Source organism: Pyxicephalus adspersus, chromosome 3, assembly GCF_032062135.1.
Source record: "Pyxicephalus adspersus chromosome 3, UCB_Pads_2.0, whole genome shotgun sequence".
In the NCBI taxonomy this organism is placed as follows: Eukaryota; Metazoa; Chordata; class Amphibia; order Anura; family Pyxicephalidae; genus Pyxicephalus; species Pyxicephalus adspersus.
In genome coordinates, this window is record NC_092860.1 from 62,583,330 (window position 1) to 62,602,775 (window position 19,446).

Here is a 19,446-nt window from a genome sequence, read left to right on the forward strand (position 1 = left end):
AATCCTGGAAAAGTGATAAATTGGCCCCATTAAATGTGATGGTTTGGTTTGGGTGTCTGGCACTTAGGATGTTATCCTTCAATGAGATTGGAGGCAGCATATAACGTCTCGTGGCACAGCTGTGTCTGGTCCTCGGGCTTGTATTCTGCATACTGTGAAGGCGTGTGAATTCAGTTTGTGTGCCTGGAGATCATTCTAGTAAATTGTTAGGCAGTGTTTGCTCTGGGGTGACCTTCTCTGGTATCCCTCTTATTCTAAAGTTCTGGCGGCTCCCCCTCTTGTCCAATACCTCCAGATACCTATGCATTGTGATCAGATGATTATTGTGTGTCCAGCTTAGAGATGGCTGTCTCTCTGTGTCCCTGCCTCCACCAGCTGCCTGATTTTGTCTAAAATGCACTGGATCTCTGATTTGAGATCCATGATAGCTGCTGTGGACAGATGGATTTAATGTCCCTGGCAACATTATTCAGGTCACCCAGGGTAAGTGATTTAAATGCTGGCTGTACCTGACCTGATGCCATGAAGACTCCTCACTTGAATCCGCTCTCCCTGTGTTCAGTGCCATCTTGGATCCTCCGATCTCCTGGCATTCAGAGTGCTGGTAATTGAAACATCTCCTGTAGGTCCCGGAAAGTTGTACCAAATGAAAATGCTTCAAGGTCTTGTTGGTAAGCGATTCATTTTGAGGTTTGCCTATTTTGGAGTGTCTGGAAGCTCTATGATGTGCTTCTGTCCTGTGTGTGTGTCTCTGCTGCCTCTGTGTGTGACCATCTTGGTTGCGCACCTATCCACGGCCCCCACAAAGAGCTTTTAATTGTATAAATAAAGAAAAACTAAGATCCTGTCTATCCATAGCACAACATTTTTTCTGAATACCTCTATCTCATATTCTAGTTATATTACCTGTTAATCCTGTCAGTCAATCCATAATGAATTACTTCTTTCTATTTCTGAACAAATCAAGAAGTACAACAGTTATCATTTGAGATAAATCATATAATATGATAGAGGTGCTTATATCACACATCACTCTCATAGGGTTTTACTTTTACTAACACTGTGCAAAACTAACCCAAACACAACTGTATTATGCTAGCAACAGAATACAATATATATTATGTAATTTTTGGTAGTTACAGTTTAACAGACAAGGTTTTATTTTTTCAGTTTACAAACATTTTATTTCTAAACATTGTGTCACAAATATATTCCTGTGTATGGCCACCATTGCCAAGATAGCTAAATAAAATCAAGGAAAGAAATATGTAAAGATAGAAACACTCACCTTTAGGTACAGATATTTCATTGTTGGGAACAACATATTTTATAGAAACAAAAGGAATACCTAAAAAAAATGAAAGAGAAAAAATGTCTTAATATACAGTTTTTTTGTTTTTACAGTACTGTTAACATTATGCTTACTGATAATTGCTCGCATACATAACCCCTAAAACAAATATGCAAATTAATACATTAAAATAACTTTTAGAAACAGGATTTGGTAAGACAAAAATATTGATAAAACAAAATATTTTCATTTTTGGGATGTTTCCTCTAATTTTGTTTGCATCTACAGGCCAGAGAGGCAAATCTCCCAAGAAACACACACACACTGCAGAAAAAATGGTCAAGAAATAATGCACAGAGGTGGAAGACATATATATATATACATATGCTGTGTTTAAACTTATCTGCCTAGGCAACCACAGCCACGTGAGTCATGAGTCAAAAACTACTGTGGGTTCTGCAGCCCTAGGTTGCATGTAAAAACAAGTTCAACCCTATTTTAGCTTTTCACCTTGGACACCTCATACTATGTACTATGCCTTGCATACCCCATGTGATGAAGGTTGTTCAACTTTTCTTTAAAAAGTACCCACAATTACAAGTACTTCTGCATAGGTAGGAAAGGTAGGAAAGTATGTTCCTATTTTCAGTGGTTTTACCCTGCAGCAGCTTGCTTGGAGCTTCACAGCATTTTACATCAAAATGGGTTTATTTGTAACATTCCTGTTTGTTGCAGCTTTAAATATGCTGAAGCAGTCTGCCAGAAGTAAACTCTCATTGAATATGTGATCAAATGTATGCAAATAAAGCAGTTTAATGCTTATGTGTACTTCACCCATGGAAAATTGCTAAACATCTAGCATGTGTATAACATTTTAACCCTTCTTTGAGCAGGCAAAAATGGTTAGTCATCTGTAATTCTATTATATGCCTGCTGGAACATGATAAACAGGGGATGTTCATTCAGAAGAAGAAAGGAGAAGTCTATTCAATGTATTTTCACCTATCACAAACCACAGCCATTGTCTGTAAATAAGGGGAGCAACCAGAAGACATAGTTGTGCTGCCCAATGTGAATATGGGTCCTAAATGCAAGACAGTTGAAGCCACATTACTTCATTTATGTTGATATGAATACAGAATGACAATCTGTAATCATGGTCATATTCTGCCCAGTTTGGGTCACAACAACTTGCCACTATCAACAATGTGCCCTTCATTTGTCTCCAATCAAGCCTAAAAAATAGCCTAAAAAATGACTCTACCCCGTTTATCCACCGGCGAGGATTTGAGTATAGTGACTGGACTGATTTCTGGGATAACATATGGGAACGTCCTGCCAAAGAAACATATAATAGCTCTAGTTTTTGCTTATCTGTTATGCATAGTACTCAAGATATGTTAACTTCCTGTTTGATTGCTGTCTCCACTCCAGTCAACATACTGCTTAGAGTCTTTAGCAATATCTACAATGACACTGATGTTACTGAAAGTGACATACATTTACTTCATAACCTGTATAACTTTTGCAACAACTGTAAAACCTTTGATTCCCTGAAAAATGTATTAATTTTACACATACTATAAATATTACCCAGGGTGATGTATGTTACCGTATGACTTGTAACCCCTCTGAATATCCCACTGTAAGATATTAGAATTACAGAAAGTCACAAACTTTCAAAATTCTACATCTCATTCTTTTTGCTTATGTAGCCAAATTGAAAAGGATTGCATAGGTGTTCATAACCCTATGCTCTCTAATTCCACTCAACTGTCCCCTAGCCATTATCAACATGGTAAATTACCCACAGGCTGGTTGTGGTCCTGTGGAAACACGACTTATAATTAAATCCCTGCTAACATTTCCGGAGTGCCTTCTACTTTCTCAAGAATGGCCCTAGCCATGGGTCAGAGGAAAGAACTATCACCCATGCATATAAAACGTTCCTCCCTAGCCCTAAGTGACACGTGTTCAGCTGACCTACATTTACTATCCAAAACAGAAGTTGTGGCCTTAGCTGCTTCAATCGTAGGTGTCCCAGGACTCTCAGTAGCTACATACACTGACCTCACACACCTGGCTTGTATAGTAGCAAAGGCACTTAATAACACTTCCCTTGCCTTTCCAGATTATTGACTGATTATACTACTGCTATGAAAGTAATCTTACAAAAAAGAGCAGTCATTGACTATTTGACTATTTTGCAGTTTGTTTTAACATGACGGATCATTCAGAATCTGTGCACAATGCAATTAACACTCTTAAGAATCTTGCTCAGCATATTAAACAAAATAGCGGTTTAGGGTTGTTTGACTGGTTATGGAATCTATTTCCCAATATTGGATAAGGGATTAAGCAATTTATAGCTTTTATCTTTATTATCATCAGTATATGTATCTTTGCATGCTGCTGTGTACAATGTACTACTATATTATTGTCAATATGCAAATCAAAAATCACTCAGCTTCCTCAATTAATGTATGCCCAAGAACCTAAAGCTGTCTATTTTTATGTAAAGGAACATAGGTAGGAGGCCAAGTAGTTAACATTTTTTGAAGAATAAAAAGATGGAAATGTAAGAAGCTGAGGAATTTTGCTGAGTCTTGAAGTTAATTATTTTTGTGCTTTTGTTATGTTTTGTAGATGATTGAATTATGTTGAAACTAGTTGTACTCTTCTTATCAGTAAACGAACGTCCGCTCCCCCTTTTTGCCTTTAAACTCTTCCTTTCCTCCCTTCGTCCATTTATCTGTTCCTTTGACAAAAATATCTTGTTCTAAGAGAACAAGGACATTTATCATGTCTGCTAGTTGTCTGTAGTCATGTGATCATGCACTGATCATGATCAGAGTGATCTAACTACACATTGAGTTGCGTGTGTTACGTTCTCTCCCAGTGCTGTAAACAAAAGTAATCAGAAAGAGGGACAACTGATTAGGGATCAGAGTAGGACACCACCATAACACCAGCATCACCAATTGGGGGAAGGGAAGCACTCAGTATTGGCCCATACACATAAAAGATAACATGAAAACTAATCCAATCCTAAGGTTACACTTTGGTTGTGTAAAAAAGCACTTAGGACACTAACATGACTAACAACGCAATGGGTAGTATCTCAGGTTTTGAACATGACCAGGTCACAGGCCCTAATGTAGCCCTCAGTCTGTCGTAGAAGATATAATTCAGACTCATAACACATACACATAAACATCAATTGGCAGCTTAGCTAGTGCAATCTCAAGAATAAAAATTCCATCTAGAGCATGTGATGCTGTCAGTCATACAATCATACACCAAACACAAGCAAGGGATAAACAGGAGGCAGTAACACAGGTATAGGTCCTGTGGCAGCTAGGCTGCGGTAATAAAGCAGATCCTAAATACAATCACAGAGAAAGGAGAGGGATCGGGAACAGTAGATCATTTTTGTAGGTGGGAAACTTCAACAGGAAAAAGGCCATCCATTTTAGGGAGAGGATCATTTGTAAATCCACCAGAGGTATATGAGGAAAAAACACCTTGAGCTATGAGGAAAGATCTGTCTGTAGCGAATCATGTGCAAGCAGATTATATCACACCAGAAGGTAGGTTATGGTCTTGGTGTGGAGATCTTAAGGCAGTGGAGGCACTGGAGGAGGACATGCTAGAGAGGTCCAGGATATGTAAACATTTTGCTTGCCTCGAGGTATTTACAATGTGAATCACCCCGTGATATCTAAATGTCATTCGATACAGGAAGCCCCAGAGGTGTTGAATGAGGTATTGTTGAAGTATTTGAATGTAGCATTTCATGGCTCTTTTCAAGATTGTAGGGAGCCAGGTCTGCAAATATTTGGTATTCATGTCCACATGGATGAAACACAGTGGTTCCTTTTCTCTGGAAAAGTGTGCAAAATATTTTAATTTGTGCGGTAAAAGTGGAACTTGACAAGAACATCGCAAGGAGGGCAATTAGGTTGGGGTCTAGTAAGGGCTCTATTGACCCAATCCAATTCAAGGCACTCTACCAGTTTGTCAGGCACAAGCTCCCATAAAAGTGCTAGGACTGTGGAGGGCAGGTCAACAATGTTCAGGCAGGTACCAGATACCTGGATTAGAACGATGTGCATGGTTTTCAGCATCCTCTAACTTGTAATGAAAGGTCTGGATTTCTGATTTGAGAGTCAATATCTTCTTTGTGGACCTCTAAGTTCATTGTATCAGGCATGCGGCCCTCATGTTGTGCGGAATGGTGATGTAATTCATGTAACTCTTTAAAGAAGTGTCCAGCTAGCCTCTTAAACTGGGCCTCTAATGCCTTGTGTTATACTGGTTGGAAACGTTCCAATGTGAAAGAAGAGGGAAATTGCTGTACCTCAGGGTCAGCCATTGGTGGTTCCACCACTGAAGAAGGCTGAGGTGAGGATTCCAGCTCACTTGAGAACAGTGTCAGGCGGTCACTGGTCGCAGGGCTGCAAAGGGCTCTGGCTCCCTGTAAGGCTGCCTTACGCTGCAGCAGCATGTCCTGTGACCTTTGGAGTGCTGTGTCACTTGGTTACAGTGCTGCTCCCGCTGTAAGAATCCCAGAAGGAGCTTTAGGGTCATCATCCTGGGAAGCTGCAGGCCCCAACTAGGTCTGCAGCCCAGCGGAGTCCATGAGGCGTTCCTGCTTTGCCTGCTGCTTTTAAGAAGGGTGGGAGTGGGTGCCCGAAGGTGCCTGGAAGTTGGAGGGACTGAAGTGTGGAGGAGGTAATCCGTAAAGCACTGCTTGTTGCTGCTTTTTTTCTGGGTGATGTGGAGCTTGGTTAAGCCACTGCCATTACAGAGACCTGCACATGTGCACTCAGGAGATAATGAAGTTTTACATTTGGACCTGTTAGGTGGGCAGGTTACTGTAGCTGCTTCTAACCCAGTATCTGTCAATACACCAGTTTTGTCCCGAGAATACTACTATGGCCAGTAACAGTTGTCAGTGAGTTCACATAATATTCCTGAAACTTGTTTTAAGGAAGGCCCTCCCTTGTGAAATTTCCCCTATAGGTTTTCATTTAACTTGTCGGTAATGTCATTAAAAGGGGGGTTGACAGACTTTCCCTATTGCCTTCTTCGAAGGAATTCTTATTCTGTCCGTTTATCTGTCCCTCAAGTGTGGTATGAAGCCCCCCAAAAAAATTAAAAATGTATCAATGGTTAACAATATACTCAGACAACTATTAGGCTCTTCTAATATTTGAAGGTTTTATTGAATGTTTTGACTTGTCTTCTTTCCAGGGTTCATTCCAGGCACAATAGTTATTAACCTTAAATCAGTTTATGGTTTGGAAAATGTAGTTAAGGAGAAGACTTTCAGTGAGATAGGATGAGGAAACCTACCCTTGGCTTTCTTCTTTCTCCCTTTTAGAATTTTCTGATTTCCCCCTTGAGTGTGGTTCCCAAAAAGGAACCAAATTCTTCTCCAATAATTCACCATCTATCCTTCCCATCAAAACTAACTTAGGATTACTTCCAATTTCTCCTGGTTCTTTCATTTCTCTTGTTTTTTATTTCAACAATTTGTATTTTTTGAATAGGCGTCTGTCTATGGGCTGCTCTTCATCTTGCTTGCTTTTATTTTGAAACCTACTAAAGTTCTTTAAAATGGGTGGTGAGAACTAAATCCGGTTTTAACGGTGAAATTCACTACTTAGATGACTTGTTGCTGACTTGTTAAGTTTGTTTTTTTCTGTTGGTGATGAGTTTGGAGTTCCTTTACCCCTTAAAAAAACAGGTCCTTCTTGAATTTCTTGGTATCACAATTGACACAGCACTGTAATGCACGCAGGTGTGGACCCACTGTGCCACTGACTGGGTACCTGGTCTTCACTAGGGCCTCTGACGGTGAGGATAGGCTTGGGCCGCAGGGTAGCTGCCAGGTGCCACTCCAGAGCGACTCCCAGGTCAGTGGCAGCTGACCAGAGAGGTCAGGGTACTCGGTGCAAGCACCGAGGGGGTTTGTGTGGCCTAGAGGGCGGTGGCAATCAAAGTCCAAAAACAAGATCGAAGGTCAGGGTCAGGCGGCAATCAGGCAAAAGTCCAAAAACATAATCCGAGGTCAGGGTCAGGCGGCAATCAGGCAAAAGTCCAAAAACATAATCCGAGGTCAGGGTCAGGCGGCAAACAGGGAAAGTCCAAGGGTAAGTAAACAAGGTCCGGTACACAGCAAAGCAAACAGAGGAAGCACCTTTGCACTAGGAGTTTAGACAAACTAAACCTTGAGATTGCTCAGGCAACTTCCTGTAGTAGGAAGTGCCTTTAAATACCTGCAGAGATCCAGCCATAGGCTGTAGAAACAGAGGGCATGTATGTGTTGCCTCATAGATGAGGAGAGACACACCGACGCCAGCTCAAACACCAGTGCAAGTCTCCAGCAGGAAGGAAACTCTGGCATGGAACACGGGTAGTGGGGTTACGTTACCTGAAAGATAGGACCCGGGCTAACAAGCACCTTTGGAGTTCAGGTTAGGTCTTTCGCAGATTAAAAAGATAAAAAGCCCCATAATTTCCTTTTTAGGAGAGAAAAAAGTATTTTTAAGAGACCCTCAGTCTTTGTTGGATTTTGTTTTGGATGATGTCATTTTTTCACTGACTCAGTGGGTTCCAAAGTTTGCTGCAGTTTACAGTCTTTGCTGCAGTTTGGGTTAAACATTGGTGCTGTGGAGGCTGGGATGCTTCATGGCTGGCTAGGAAGAATACTAACATCATAGTATAGCTTCAACAATAGTAGAAATTCGGGGTCAGTTCTTTGCCAATAGGAGAATCCTACTACAATCAGATAATAATGGTTAAAGTTTCATCATTATTTGTTTATCTTCAATGTCCCACTTCACAATAAAACTGTTATGGTAATTTGTTTTGCAGTGTTTGAAAAATAACATTTGGGTGATGATGAGGTACATCCCTGGAAAGCAGAACAACAGATGGGAATGGTTTCAAGAGCTTTTGCCAGAGGCGAATCAGAAAGTGTATGCTTGCCCAGAGCGACTTTAGAATTTGATCTAATGCTATTAATGCTATTTGAAGTTTGCTTGTTTCTAATACATAGGCTGGGTATTTGGCCACATAGCAGAAATGTATAGCCTTTTGTGAGAATACTGACCTTCATTATGTATCTCCGTTTAAGAGTTTGATGTTAACCCTGCTGGCTGATACAACAATAGGTCTACTATATTCACTTGTCTAAATTGCTAGCGGGTTTATTCTTTTTCTGTATATTCCAAGGTCCTTCCTGTAAAACCTTTTTTTGCAGTGAAACAAGTACTGAAGGGCTAGAGGAGATCTAATTTTCCCCAGACCCCAGGGGACTGATCACTTCAGACCTTTTAAAAAGAATCTGTTCCTCTGCATCTTCAGTATGTTTTTCTAAAACAGCCTTTAGGTTAGCCTTTTTTGCAGCTTTAAGGATCTGGGTGAGGAGTTTGTAAATTCAAGAGTTTGTAAATTCCTTCAGTATAGACAAGTTGGTTGTGTAGACAGCTCTTATAAGTACCCTCAAACAACTATCAGTTAACTAGGTTCTCTGTAGTTGTATGAGAGAACTAGGCCTTAGTCCCTTCAGATTCTCCTCACACCCATTCAGGATAGATGCAGCTATTTAGGATGCTAGATTGGGTATTGGCTATACTATTATCAATAGTATATAGTAGTACCCTGTTTCCCCGATGATAAGACACTGTCTTATTTTTTTTTTGAAGGCCAAAATATGCTCTAGGGCTTATTTTCAGGGGGATGCCTTATTTACCCATGAAGAAGACTACAGTACACAGTTATTGTTCATGCCACCGCACCACGCGATTCTGGTAAGTAATCGGTGGGTGGCTTATTTGCGGGGGGGGGCTTATTTTTCATTTTTACCTAAAAAGGGGGGGCTGTCTTATTTGATGGCCCTGCCTTATCATCGGGGAAACACGGTATATATGCCCTAACCTATCCATTTAATTTCAGGTAAAATTACATATACTTGGATAGTTGGCCACTCTCCCATCTCAGTGGTATTATTCTGAGAATTTATGTTTGGACCCAATGTTCCTTAAAATGTACCATAATGTACCAATTTATTTAAAATGTAAAAAGTTATTGGAAAGGTATTAAGGGTATGAGATCAGATAATTTGTAATTTGTTTTATCCAGACACCTTCAATTTTGGCCTGATCGTTCATCTTGGTGTCAATGATATTGGTAAGTTGAAGATTTTGGATTTGCTTTTTAAAATTCAGCATGACCTTCACTGTTTCAAAACATTTTTCTACTACTGTTATTTTTTCTAAAAATCATTCCTTAATTGTATTAGTTATCACAGCCTGAATTAAAGTCTTATGAAAAAATTTAAAGGTGTATCAATCGAGCTTGAGAGAAATATATGATGGGAAGCTTTTCATTTTGTAATTTCGAATTGTAAGGAGGTTTGAGTAAGCATGATGTAGTCTACAATTCAGATACTGTTCCCAATATTGTTAATACTGGTATTCAGTCAGGCTTTGAAATGGCCGAAGTTGGGGACTGATTGTGATTTATTTGAAATTTTATTTTTGCTGGAGCCATAATGATTGGGCAAATTAATGTTGGATGTTATGGTGAAAAAATATTTTATAAATATATAAATATATATTATTGTTCAATTTAATGTATGGGTGTACTGCCTGAAACACCCTTGGCTGTGCAAAAAGGTTGTAGTGATATTGACACGCAGTGGCAGGTGAACCTTGTGGATATGAAAGAATGTCTGAAGAGAATGACGGCATAAACTAGATACTGACTGTGATAGATATCCCATCCAAAAGTGCCTGGTGCATAGTGATTCAAATCAAGTTTTGTCTGTGCGTTGCGGAAGCTTTTTAACAGATATTTTGCGTTCCCAAGAAATTAAATACAGACAGCAGCAAAGAAGTTCTCAATAGATGTGTATTATGTAACTATGTAACAATTATATGATACAGCATTTTGTCGAACAGACTTTTACAAAAAAAATTTTCACCAAATACACTGTGAATACAAAGAGCTTAAAGCCGTTCATAAACTAAAGGACCTGTGCAACAAGGTCATTAAGGGATTTTTCTACACGGAGGAAATACAAAAGGTTTCTCTTGACATGAGACGTGATAACAAAAGCTTGATGAATTTCATAAACTGTTTTTAATTAGCGTCAAGACTAAATTACGCTTAATATGAGCGATAGCACTGCTTTAATGCTTTTTGCGCAACAAAAAGATTTTACCCCCGAAATAAAAGTGTTTTTACGATATTCATCTACACAGATATAATTTAACATTATCTTGTGGGCAGTATTTACGTGTAGCTTTTGAGAACCATTGATATTAGCAGTAAAACAGGCGATGAAGTCACACAGCGGTATACCAGACTAGACTGCATACCAATTTGCAAACAAATTTGCATACCAATTTACAAACTTTGATTCCATGATACTTTCATTATTTACTAATCAAGCTAAACCTGGTAAATCCAAATACAGAAAAACAATTACATTTTAGACTGTTCATGGAGTCATTGTAGTAAAATGTTGTCCCAGAGAGTGTAAGGTGATCCGGTTAGCTATACCTGAAATTTTGTTGCAAAAGCGGGCCATGGCTTGGAGGGTTGCTGTGGTGATTAATTCATGCAAGTCACCAGCCTTGCAGGGATATTTCAAATCTAATTCAGGATTAAAAACATTTGCTGACGAATAGCAAATTACTTTTAGGAAATCTATTACAAGAAAATGTAGGTGGGTCGCAGCCCCTGTGTTGTGACCCAAATTACGAGTAACCACCCAAAAACAACTGAGTGGTTACTCAAAAGTGCCAGGTGGTGAGCCCAGCTATAAGGAGCTGGAGAGAACACTGTAGCCCATGTCTGTAACATATATCAAAGTGTGTGTTTAACTGATATTTCTTTTCCTGTCACTTCTGACAAAATAAAGCTAGCTTAGTTCAGCCCCTCGATCTTCATAGGACTGCCTTACCAAAGGTATAAAAGTAACCTCCCTCTCCCCTGCAGGTGTTCTTTTTCTGTGCTTGCTCCAGGGCCATTCATTTGTTTCCCCTACATTTTTCCTTCCCTGGTTCAGCCTTCCCAAGGGGGAAGTCCCCTTGCAGACAGTAAAGTCATCATGTTTCAGGAACCCCGTGCCAAGCATATGGTGATATGGAGCTTAAATAGCCTCTTTGTTGCTGGTAGGTGAGCAGTAAGACAAATGTTTTACCTGTTTACACTTACTTTTTTATAGCTGTCCAAAAATGTCACTCAGTGCTTTGCATATGTGCAGCTAACTTCAGCTCACAACCATCATACAAATGGCAGTAGTAGAGATGAGTATGAAGGAAAGAATGTCTTTGCGTTATGTTGTATCCCTTGGGCCCCCTGCTGGCTCATTGAAATTGCAGTCTGAGCATCAAACAATAAAAGAGAGCTTAATGTGGTTTCTTTCTGTTGTTGGATTAAAGCCCCCCAAGAAAGCATACCAGGAAGTCAGAGCAGTGTACAGTGCCTCTAATAGAGGTTGTGTAACAAAGGATATGTCTCCATGTATGCCAGTGTCAAAAGATGCTAAGCTACCTTGAGCAATGTGCAATGTGTGCCTCTCAGGTCAGCTAACACTGACATCAATGAACGTGAATTGTGTCCTGATTCCTTAGGACCCAAACATTATTTCAGGGGTTTTCCCCATCCTAAAAGGTTGAGAAAGGCGGATTAATGCCATCAAGCTAAGGGATATCTCATGCCCCTTCTATGTCAATTAGCAGATCATTCTGCAATTGAAGTATGCTGGGCATGTGGCACCAAGGCATCGCCCTTCAAACTTATCTGTGCATCTTGCTTTAACCTCCCTAGCGGTACATTTCTGTCTAGATTTATATGTCTAAAAGCGGTACATTGTTTTTCATGAAAATGTACTTTACAGTATAATAGTATGAGTAAAAAAAATGTAAAACACAAAATCATGTAAATATAATAAATTAATTAAATTAAAAAACATATATATATATATATATATATGAGAATAATAAATATTATTCTCATACTATTATATTATATAATATTATAAAATAAATGTTCATCAAAACAATGTACTGCTTTTACACATATAAATCCAATGTGTTGCATTCAATACAGTTATTTTCTCCCCCTGCTGGCAACATACACACGCACCAACGTCACCAGGAACTCCCCCGGTGACTCATCGTGTGCAGACGCCAGAGGGAGAAGAAAGAAGACAGGGATTGCGGCGGTGGACGACGCGGGATGCGGATCAGGTAAGGCTGTATTTACTATTACTTCCCATAGGTTTACCTACCCCGGGTATGACTGGGGTTACTGCTTTCAGCAACTTTTTTCTACCCCGAGACACACTCTGGGTTACCGCTAGGAAGGTTAAAGAAGCAACTAAAGATAAGAAAACACAACCACAGATGTTCTAGGACAATACTGATCAAGCTGTCACAGAATAAATGCAGGAAAATAACTATGTCCGCAACTAAAGAAAGTCGTATGGAGAGAATGAAGATTTTTTTCAGGATTCTAAACTTTCACAGAGACTTTGGAGTCTGATAGTGGGACTGACAGCTCACTCTTTTGATTTTGCTTTGGTGGTTCCCTTAGTTCAAATCCTCAAACAGGCTATCAAGTAAAAAGAAGTGGCTGTTCTTCACCTAGAGAAGTTATTTCCCATATTTTAAAAAGGAAAGTCCATTTTTTTTCTGTTTAGGATCATCTGGATTAGTGTCTAGATCAGGAATGGGCAAACTACAGCCCATGGGCCATATAAAGCCTGATAAGGTTGTTTCTCTGGCCCTTTGGGTGGTCCACGTCTCCCATATCCCAGCTCACGGAGGTGGGCGGGCTGTGTCCCTGCACACAACCCGCCCACTCTCCCAACGCAGGCTCTGAGCTTTTGATGGGAGAGTGGGCGGGCTGTGTCACTGCACACAACCCGCCCACTCTCCCATTGCAGGCTCAGACCTGCAAAGGGAGAGTGGGTGGGCTGTCACTGCTCACAACTAACCCACTCTCCAATCGCAGGCTCAGATCTGCGATGGGAGAGTGAGCAGGCTGTCACTGCACACAACCTGCCCACTCTCCCATCTCAGGCTCAGCTCCACGATGGGAGAGTGGGCGGGCTGTCACTGCACACAACCCGCCCACCCTCCCATTGTAGGCTCAGATCTGCGATGGGAGGGGGGCAGGGTTATGCCAGCATAATTTCACATTCAGTTGCGTCATAATGGCATAACCCTACCCACTCTCCCAGAGGCCCGGCCTCTCTGTCAAATTTTTTTATCAGATTGTGGCTCCTGACTGAAAAAGTTTGCCCACCCTTGGTCTAGATGGGTACTTTAAGCAAATCTACACCACAACAGGTCTGGTTGTTGCCCAGCAGTATTAGAATTAGTGTCACGTTGTTGAGGTGGGCAGATAAACAGGTCCTGTATGCGGTCCAGATCCTTTTTGGAAGAAGGTATAAAGGGGAAGTTGCTAAGTTGTGGCATAGGCATCAGTAGCTCTTTGTTCATTCAGCCCTCTTCCATAACTTTTCAAGAGGCAAGAGATTTCCTGTCAAGAAATTAGTTGATCCTCAGTAAAGGGAAACCCCAAAATCCTAGGTTCTCCAGTCTAAAATCAGCCTTCCAAGTAAAGTAAAGTAAAGCCTTCCAGGGGTGTATCCATCCAGACACAGAAGATATAAACAAGATTGTCCAAGTTTTCCAGCATTTGGAAAAGCTCCGTGACACCCTGGGCAATTTCAGTCAGGTAACATATGAGCAGATAATTTTTCAACCACGAGAGTCCACTGAGCAGACACAGGTTTTAAGTCAATAGACCTGATGAAATACTCTGGTTCTCTGGAGTAAAGGAGACCAGGAAGTGACCAGTGGACAGGATTCCAGAACAGGGCTGCTGCTACTGCTGGCTGCAGAGGAATGTGAGGTGGGTAACAGACAGTAACACAGATCCCTTTTTCCTGCATGGATCTGTGACAAGAACCAATAGCACTGATCTTGAGAGGTCATAGCCACGAAAGGCGTCCGGACCATAAATATTTTTTAATAGCATTTTATGGATTTTATCTTTTATATTATGTTTTGTGACCCTATGTTGCTTGTTTGGCATTTTATTCAAAGTGTATGTATTGTTAGTATTTTTTTTTAAATAAATTATGTTTTTTAAACATTTGGATGCCCATAACTCCCTACTTGGTTCCACTAACCTTTGGATGCTCTGACCAAATTGAACATACTTTCTACCGTGATTGGAAACACAATAACGAGAGAGTGGTTTGGCAATCTAAAAAACACGGATCTGCGGTAATTTTGGATCCGCGCGTTCTGTTTTTCAAACCGAAGTTTGTCGCATCATTACTAGAAGTGGTACATGAGTCTTTACTCACTAAAAATAGTGTTTTGTGAATATTCACAAAAATTTCTCAGAAGTGTTCATCCCTTTTACTTTCTAAAACAGCATTTTGGTAACAGGTTTGATAGTATGCTTCAATCACAATGCGTAATCCAGATACAGAAACATACGTTTTTAATCTATACTTTTGAAAACAAAAAAAAGACTAGTCCAGGATGTGGACAGTGATTTACAATTAATTAGTGTACTGGTAGGTGACCTATAACTGCACAAAGGTAAGGCCCAACAGCTCAGGGTAAAACACATGCTATGAATTTGTAAAATACTGTACCTATGCAGACCCCTGGGCATGAACATCTAGAGATGCAAGAGTTCACTTCATTCATTTCTCGCAGTTGTCATATGCTTTAATAATTTTTACTAAGCACTGTGTAACCTCCATTGATATTTGTTTAAGAGGATATTCTGTGATTATAAATTGCAGTTGTCATCATATGCTCATTACATGCACATTTCATGAGGAAGATTTTTTTTTTTTTTTTGAAAAGCATCAAGATTGATTGTGAATGCAGCATAAAAAAAGTTTTCTCAGATTTATTGAAGAACTATAATCTTTAGCATTGTATGGCTATCTTTTTGAGGATGATTTTTTTATATTAGGGGATAATCCTAATAAAAATGGAATACATTGTTATTTTTTAAAATACTAAAACTTTTTTCAACCTAACTACCGTGTTTCCCCGAAAACAATACACTGTCGTATATTTATTTTTCCTCAAGAAGACACAATATGGATTATTTTCAGGGGATGTCTTATTTTTATTAGGTATTTAGGTATTTTATTTTTATTCAGCATTATTTATCAGGGATCCAGTGAGAACTGGGTTTAATCTGCACAGTGGAGCTGGGATGATCTCTCTGGGTTCAGTAGCAGACTGCTTGCTGAAGCTTTTCTCCTATCCCCTGGAGTTTGTGTGGTGTGAGAGAGACCCACAGACTGTTGCTGGTTGGTGCTGGGGGAGAGAGACCCACACTGCTGAGTAAAACAGCAGCCACAGCTTTACTTCTTCCCCCACACAGCTTTACTTCTTCTACGCCACTAAACGAGGATTGTCGCAGCAAACAAACGACCCTTCTGGCAGGTCTGATTGGGTGATGATCATTTGCAATCTATTGTGTGTATGGTGGGTCAGTGATCGTAAATGGTTCTGCAGTACACTTTTTCCTTTACATATATGTCACTTCCTGCATCGTTCAAACAATCGTATCTAGCGTGTGTACACTATTGGTGGATTATATTTGAACAATCATATTGTTACAGCATTTACAGAATTGTGCACAATACGATTGTTCCAAATAATCATGCATAATTGTTGATCTGTCGTTAGTCGTTCGTTTTCTAACGACAATTATTGCACGTGTGTACATAGCCTTAGTCTTTGTATTGTGACTCCTATTGTAGGAAATCCGCATTTTTGATTTGTGCTGTCCCCTACTAAAAAGCACCCTACTGCCCCCTGGATAGACAATTATCTGCCTACTGATTTTGATAAGAATCTACTCTTGCTTTGAGAGATTCTATGTTGTGTTTGCCCCTAAGGATATTCAAATATGGGTCCTCTCCTTCCCTGTTCGTAACCTTTCCCGGCCCTCTCTTTCACCTCTATTTTCTCTTCTACTATTTTTCATTCTCTTTTGCTTTTCCTCCTAGGCAGGACCTTCCTTTTTTTTATCTATGTTCATTATATAAGAATGTTTGTCTTTTTAGTGTGAGACAAACCAAAATGTTTGTGTTGATGAAAAGCCCATTTACTAGGAGTGCAAAGGACTATGTTTGATTCCTTTTCTTTTTGACTTGTTTGTGTTTTTGTTTTTCCTTAAAAAAAATTGTAAAACTTTTATTCTTAATAACAATTATTGAAAACAAAAATCACCCTACTATAGGTGCCACACTTCATGTGTTTTCTATACTTACTAGACAAAAGGGTTTTCCCTCTACCCCAGGGTTGCTGAAACCGATATGTGGTAACCCTGAATTTACACTGGGATTGCAATGCTCCTTTCTTCAAAATTGGAAAGGTGTTTCTCCACCAAAAGTAGCTGATTTCCTGAGGGCAGGTAGACTGCAGTCAAGGAGTGATTGAGCTGATCTGGTAGAAGGCGAATTGATTCTATGGTGGCCATACATTCAAATTAAAAACTATATTGCGGAAATTGGTTTCCTAGAAATCGATCAATCCTAGAACAGATCTGTCTTAAAGGGACTGCGGTATGTCACACAGTCTCATATTTGTATTCAGTCATTTGTGAACTCACCTGTAAGGATAACATTAGAGTCAAAAGGGCTTGGGAATCAGCACTCTAGGTTGAGTTTTTAGATCGACAATGGCAGAATATGTGTTTAATGGCTCATAAGTGTTCTATAAGTACCAGATTGCAGGAAACCTTGTATAAAATTTTGTGGTACCCTACTCCGGATCGCATTCACAAATGGTTCCCAGACTCCTCAGCCTTATGTTGGAGGTGTAATCATGCTGAGGGTACAATGTTACATATTTGGTGATTCCCTGGGTTCCTATAAGACCTCCTTAACCCTGCATCTGTTGAACTCTGCTCACAGTCCGATTCCTTTGTCCTGGAAGTCCCCTGTCCCACCTTCGGTTAAAAACTGGCTTCTTAGGGTGCAAGAGATATACTTAATGGAAGAATCCTAAAGCTGATAAGTATAAACTATTAGTCCATAATTAAAACTGAGTCTCTCTCCCCGATTTTGTACTTTTGAGAGGTCATGGTTACTAACTGTACCAAATGTTATAGACCCACTTGGTTGTTACCCAATTTGTTGATTACTATTGTTGTTTTTTCCACAAGATTCTCCAGTATGTACTATTTACTTTTCGTACTACATGATTGTATGCCTGTATTTTTATGTTCATGTTTTTTTTGTTATCTCCTCTTTATCAATAAAACTTGAAGTGTGAAAAAAAAACAAAAGGAGGGCATAGTAGGTTTTTTAAAGTACAAGAAGGAGGTGGTCATCAGCCATTTTGTAAGACCGGATCGGGTAAATAAGGTCAGATAAAGGTTAATCGGGAAGTTGGCCGCTTCTTTAGAGGAATAGAGGATTGGTTATTAGGCACCATGAGCTGGAGGAAGACACTTGGCAGTTTCTTCAGGGGGACAGGGTCCACCTGAATGTGGTGGGCACAGATTTTTGGGCCCTGGGAATACAGGAAGGGGTACATCAGGCTTTGCGGGTAAGGGGGGGGGGCGCGCAGGACAGAGGGGTCACACTGGCACCCTTATGGCGGTTGAGGTCCTCGGGGTCGGTAGGAGACACCAGGATGATTTGGAAGTGGGAGAACCCATCTCAGTGTGGGGACTCTCAGAGTGATACAGGAAGTTGAGGGAGAAGTTCCAAAGAAAAATGAGAAGGGGCTACGCACAGTGCAGCTGGGAGCAGAGGAACAGAAGGAGTGGTAGCCCCCCTAGGAAGATGGCGGAGGATAAAGCAATGGAGGACCTGCAACCAGGGACAAGTAGGGTGGAAGGATTTACAGGTTGGAAGGGGTTTTGTTACAAGTCTGGTTAAAATATGTTAAAAATATGTTGTTATGTTATGGATGTTAAATTATTGAATAGAAGACTGGTTAAATTGTGTTTAATAAAGTGGCCTGAAAGGCTATTTAATCCATGCATGGGTCTCTGTGATCATTAAGGTGGGGGTAAAAGGGGGAGGGGGGAGGGCGTGTAAGCCTCTGAGGTACCTATGTTATGTAAAAGCTATTTATTTAGGTTTTAATTAGACAGAGTGGAAGCACATGCTGAAGTGACTTCTTTTAAGAAAACCCATAGTGCTTTGTAATTTTAATGTAATTGGTTCACCTATTACTGAAGATTTACTTTTAAAAAATATATTTAAAAAAATAGTAACAGAAAAAATACCTAAAACTTCATTTTTAAACACCATAAACATAAGGGGCGCCAAAACATTTGAAGAGCACTGTACCCTATCTCTAATGCTCCTGCTGTGTCTGCATCTTCACTGAACAGATCAACTGTTATATTTCTCTTAGGTATGGCGTTAGTGAAAAGGAACATAACCGAACTCCATACTGCTTGTTCCAAATATTAGGCCCTGATTTCATAGCTCAGGCACAAACCACTGTGGGCTACAATTAGCGGGATTTAGTGAGCCAAATAAGATTTATTATTTCCAGAAAGCTCATGCATCATGTTGCCTAATGGAACCACCAATGCTATAGTGAAACAACTAAAATATGTCTTATCTGGCTGGTGATCCTGTGTTGTGCGCCATCGCAGTAACAAACACTGTTTAATCTGTCCAGCTACGTCACTTGCAGCAGAAAGGAGAACTAAGAAATAGCAGTAGCCCCTGCTTCCCTTTAGCTGTTCAACCTATGATGTACTTTATCCGCATTCCCAGCACACACTCTGAGGCTGTGCACAGCTGAAGGAGGTTTTAGAGGCAGATTAGTTTCTGACTCAATCCTGCGCTCTCATGACTGCCTTTCTGCTCACAGTCCCCAGTGCCTGTTGTAGTGTTAGGCTGGCCTGATTTGCTGCTGGTGTGTAATTTTGTAAGATTTACTGTTGCTGATTTTGCTCGTTTCTGAGAGTATATGCTGCCTGGAATGACCTTTTGCATGTGGCCCCGACTCTGCTTTTGTCTTGCCCTTATATACCTTGTCTGGTGGACTGATTACCTGTGAATCACCTGGCTCTGTATTCTGGAATTTTCTGGAATCTTGGTACTGCATTCTCCA

The 19,446-nt window shown here is 40.2% G+C and overlaps 1 protein-coding gene across 10 annotated transcripts in view; it reads right to left on the reverse strand.

The window, feature by feature from the left end:
* The window catches only part of ADGRL3 (adhesion G protein-coupled receptor L3), an 857,880-nt gene that overhangs the window by 548,126 nt on the left and 290,308 nt on the right, over window positions 1-19,446 (reverse strand). For all 10 annotated transcript variants that reach the window (XM_072404919.1, XM_072404923.1, XM_072404922.1 and 7 more), the window contains exon 6: window positions 1,289-1,348. In XM_072404919.1, coding sequence (XP_072261020.1) covers window positions 1,289-1,348 — 60 coding nt within the window. The remainder of the gene's footprint in view (window positions 1-1,288; window positions 1,349-19,446) is intronic.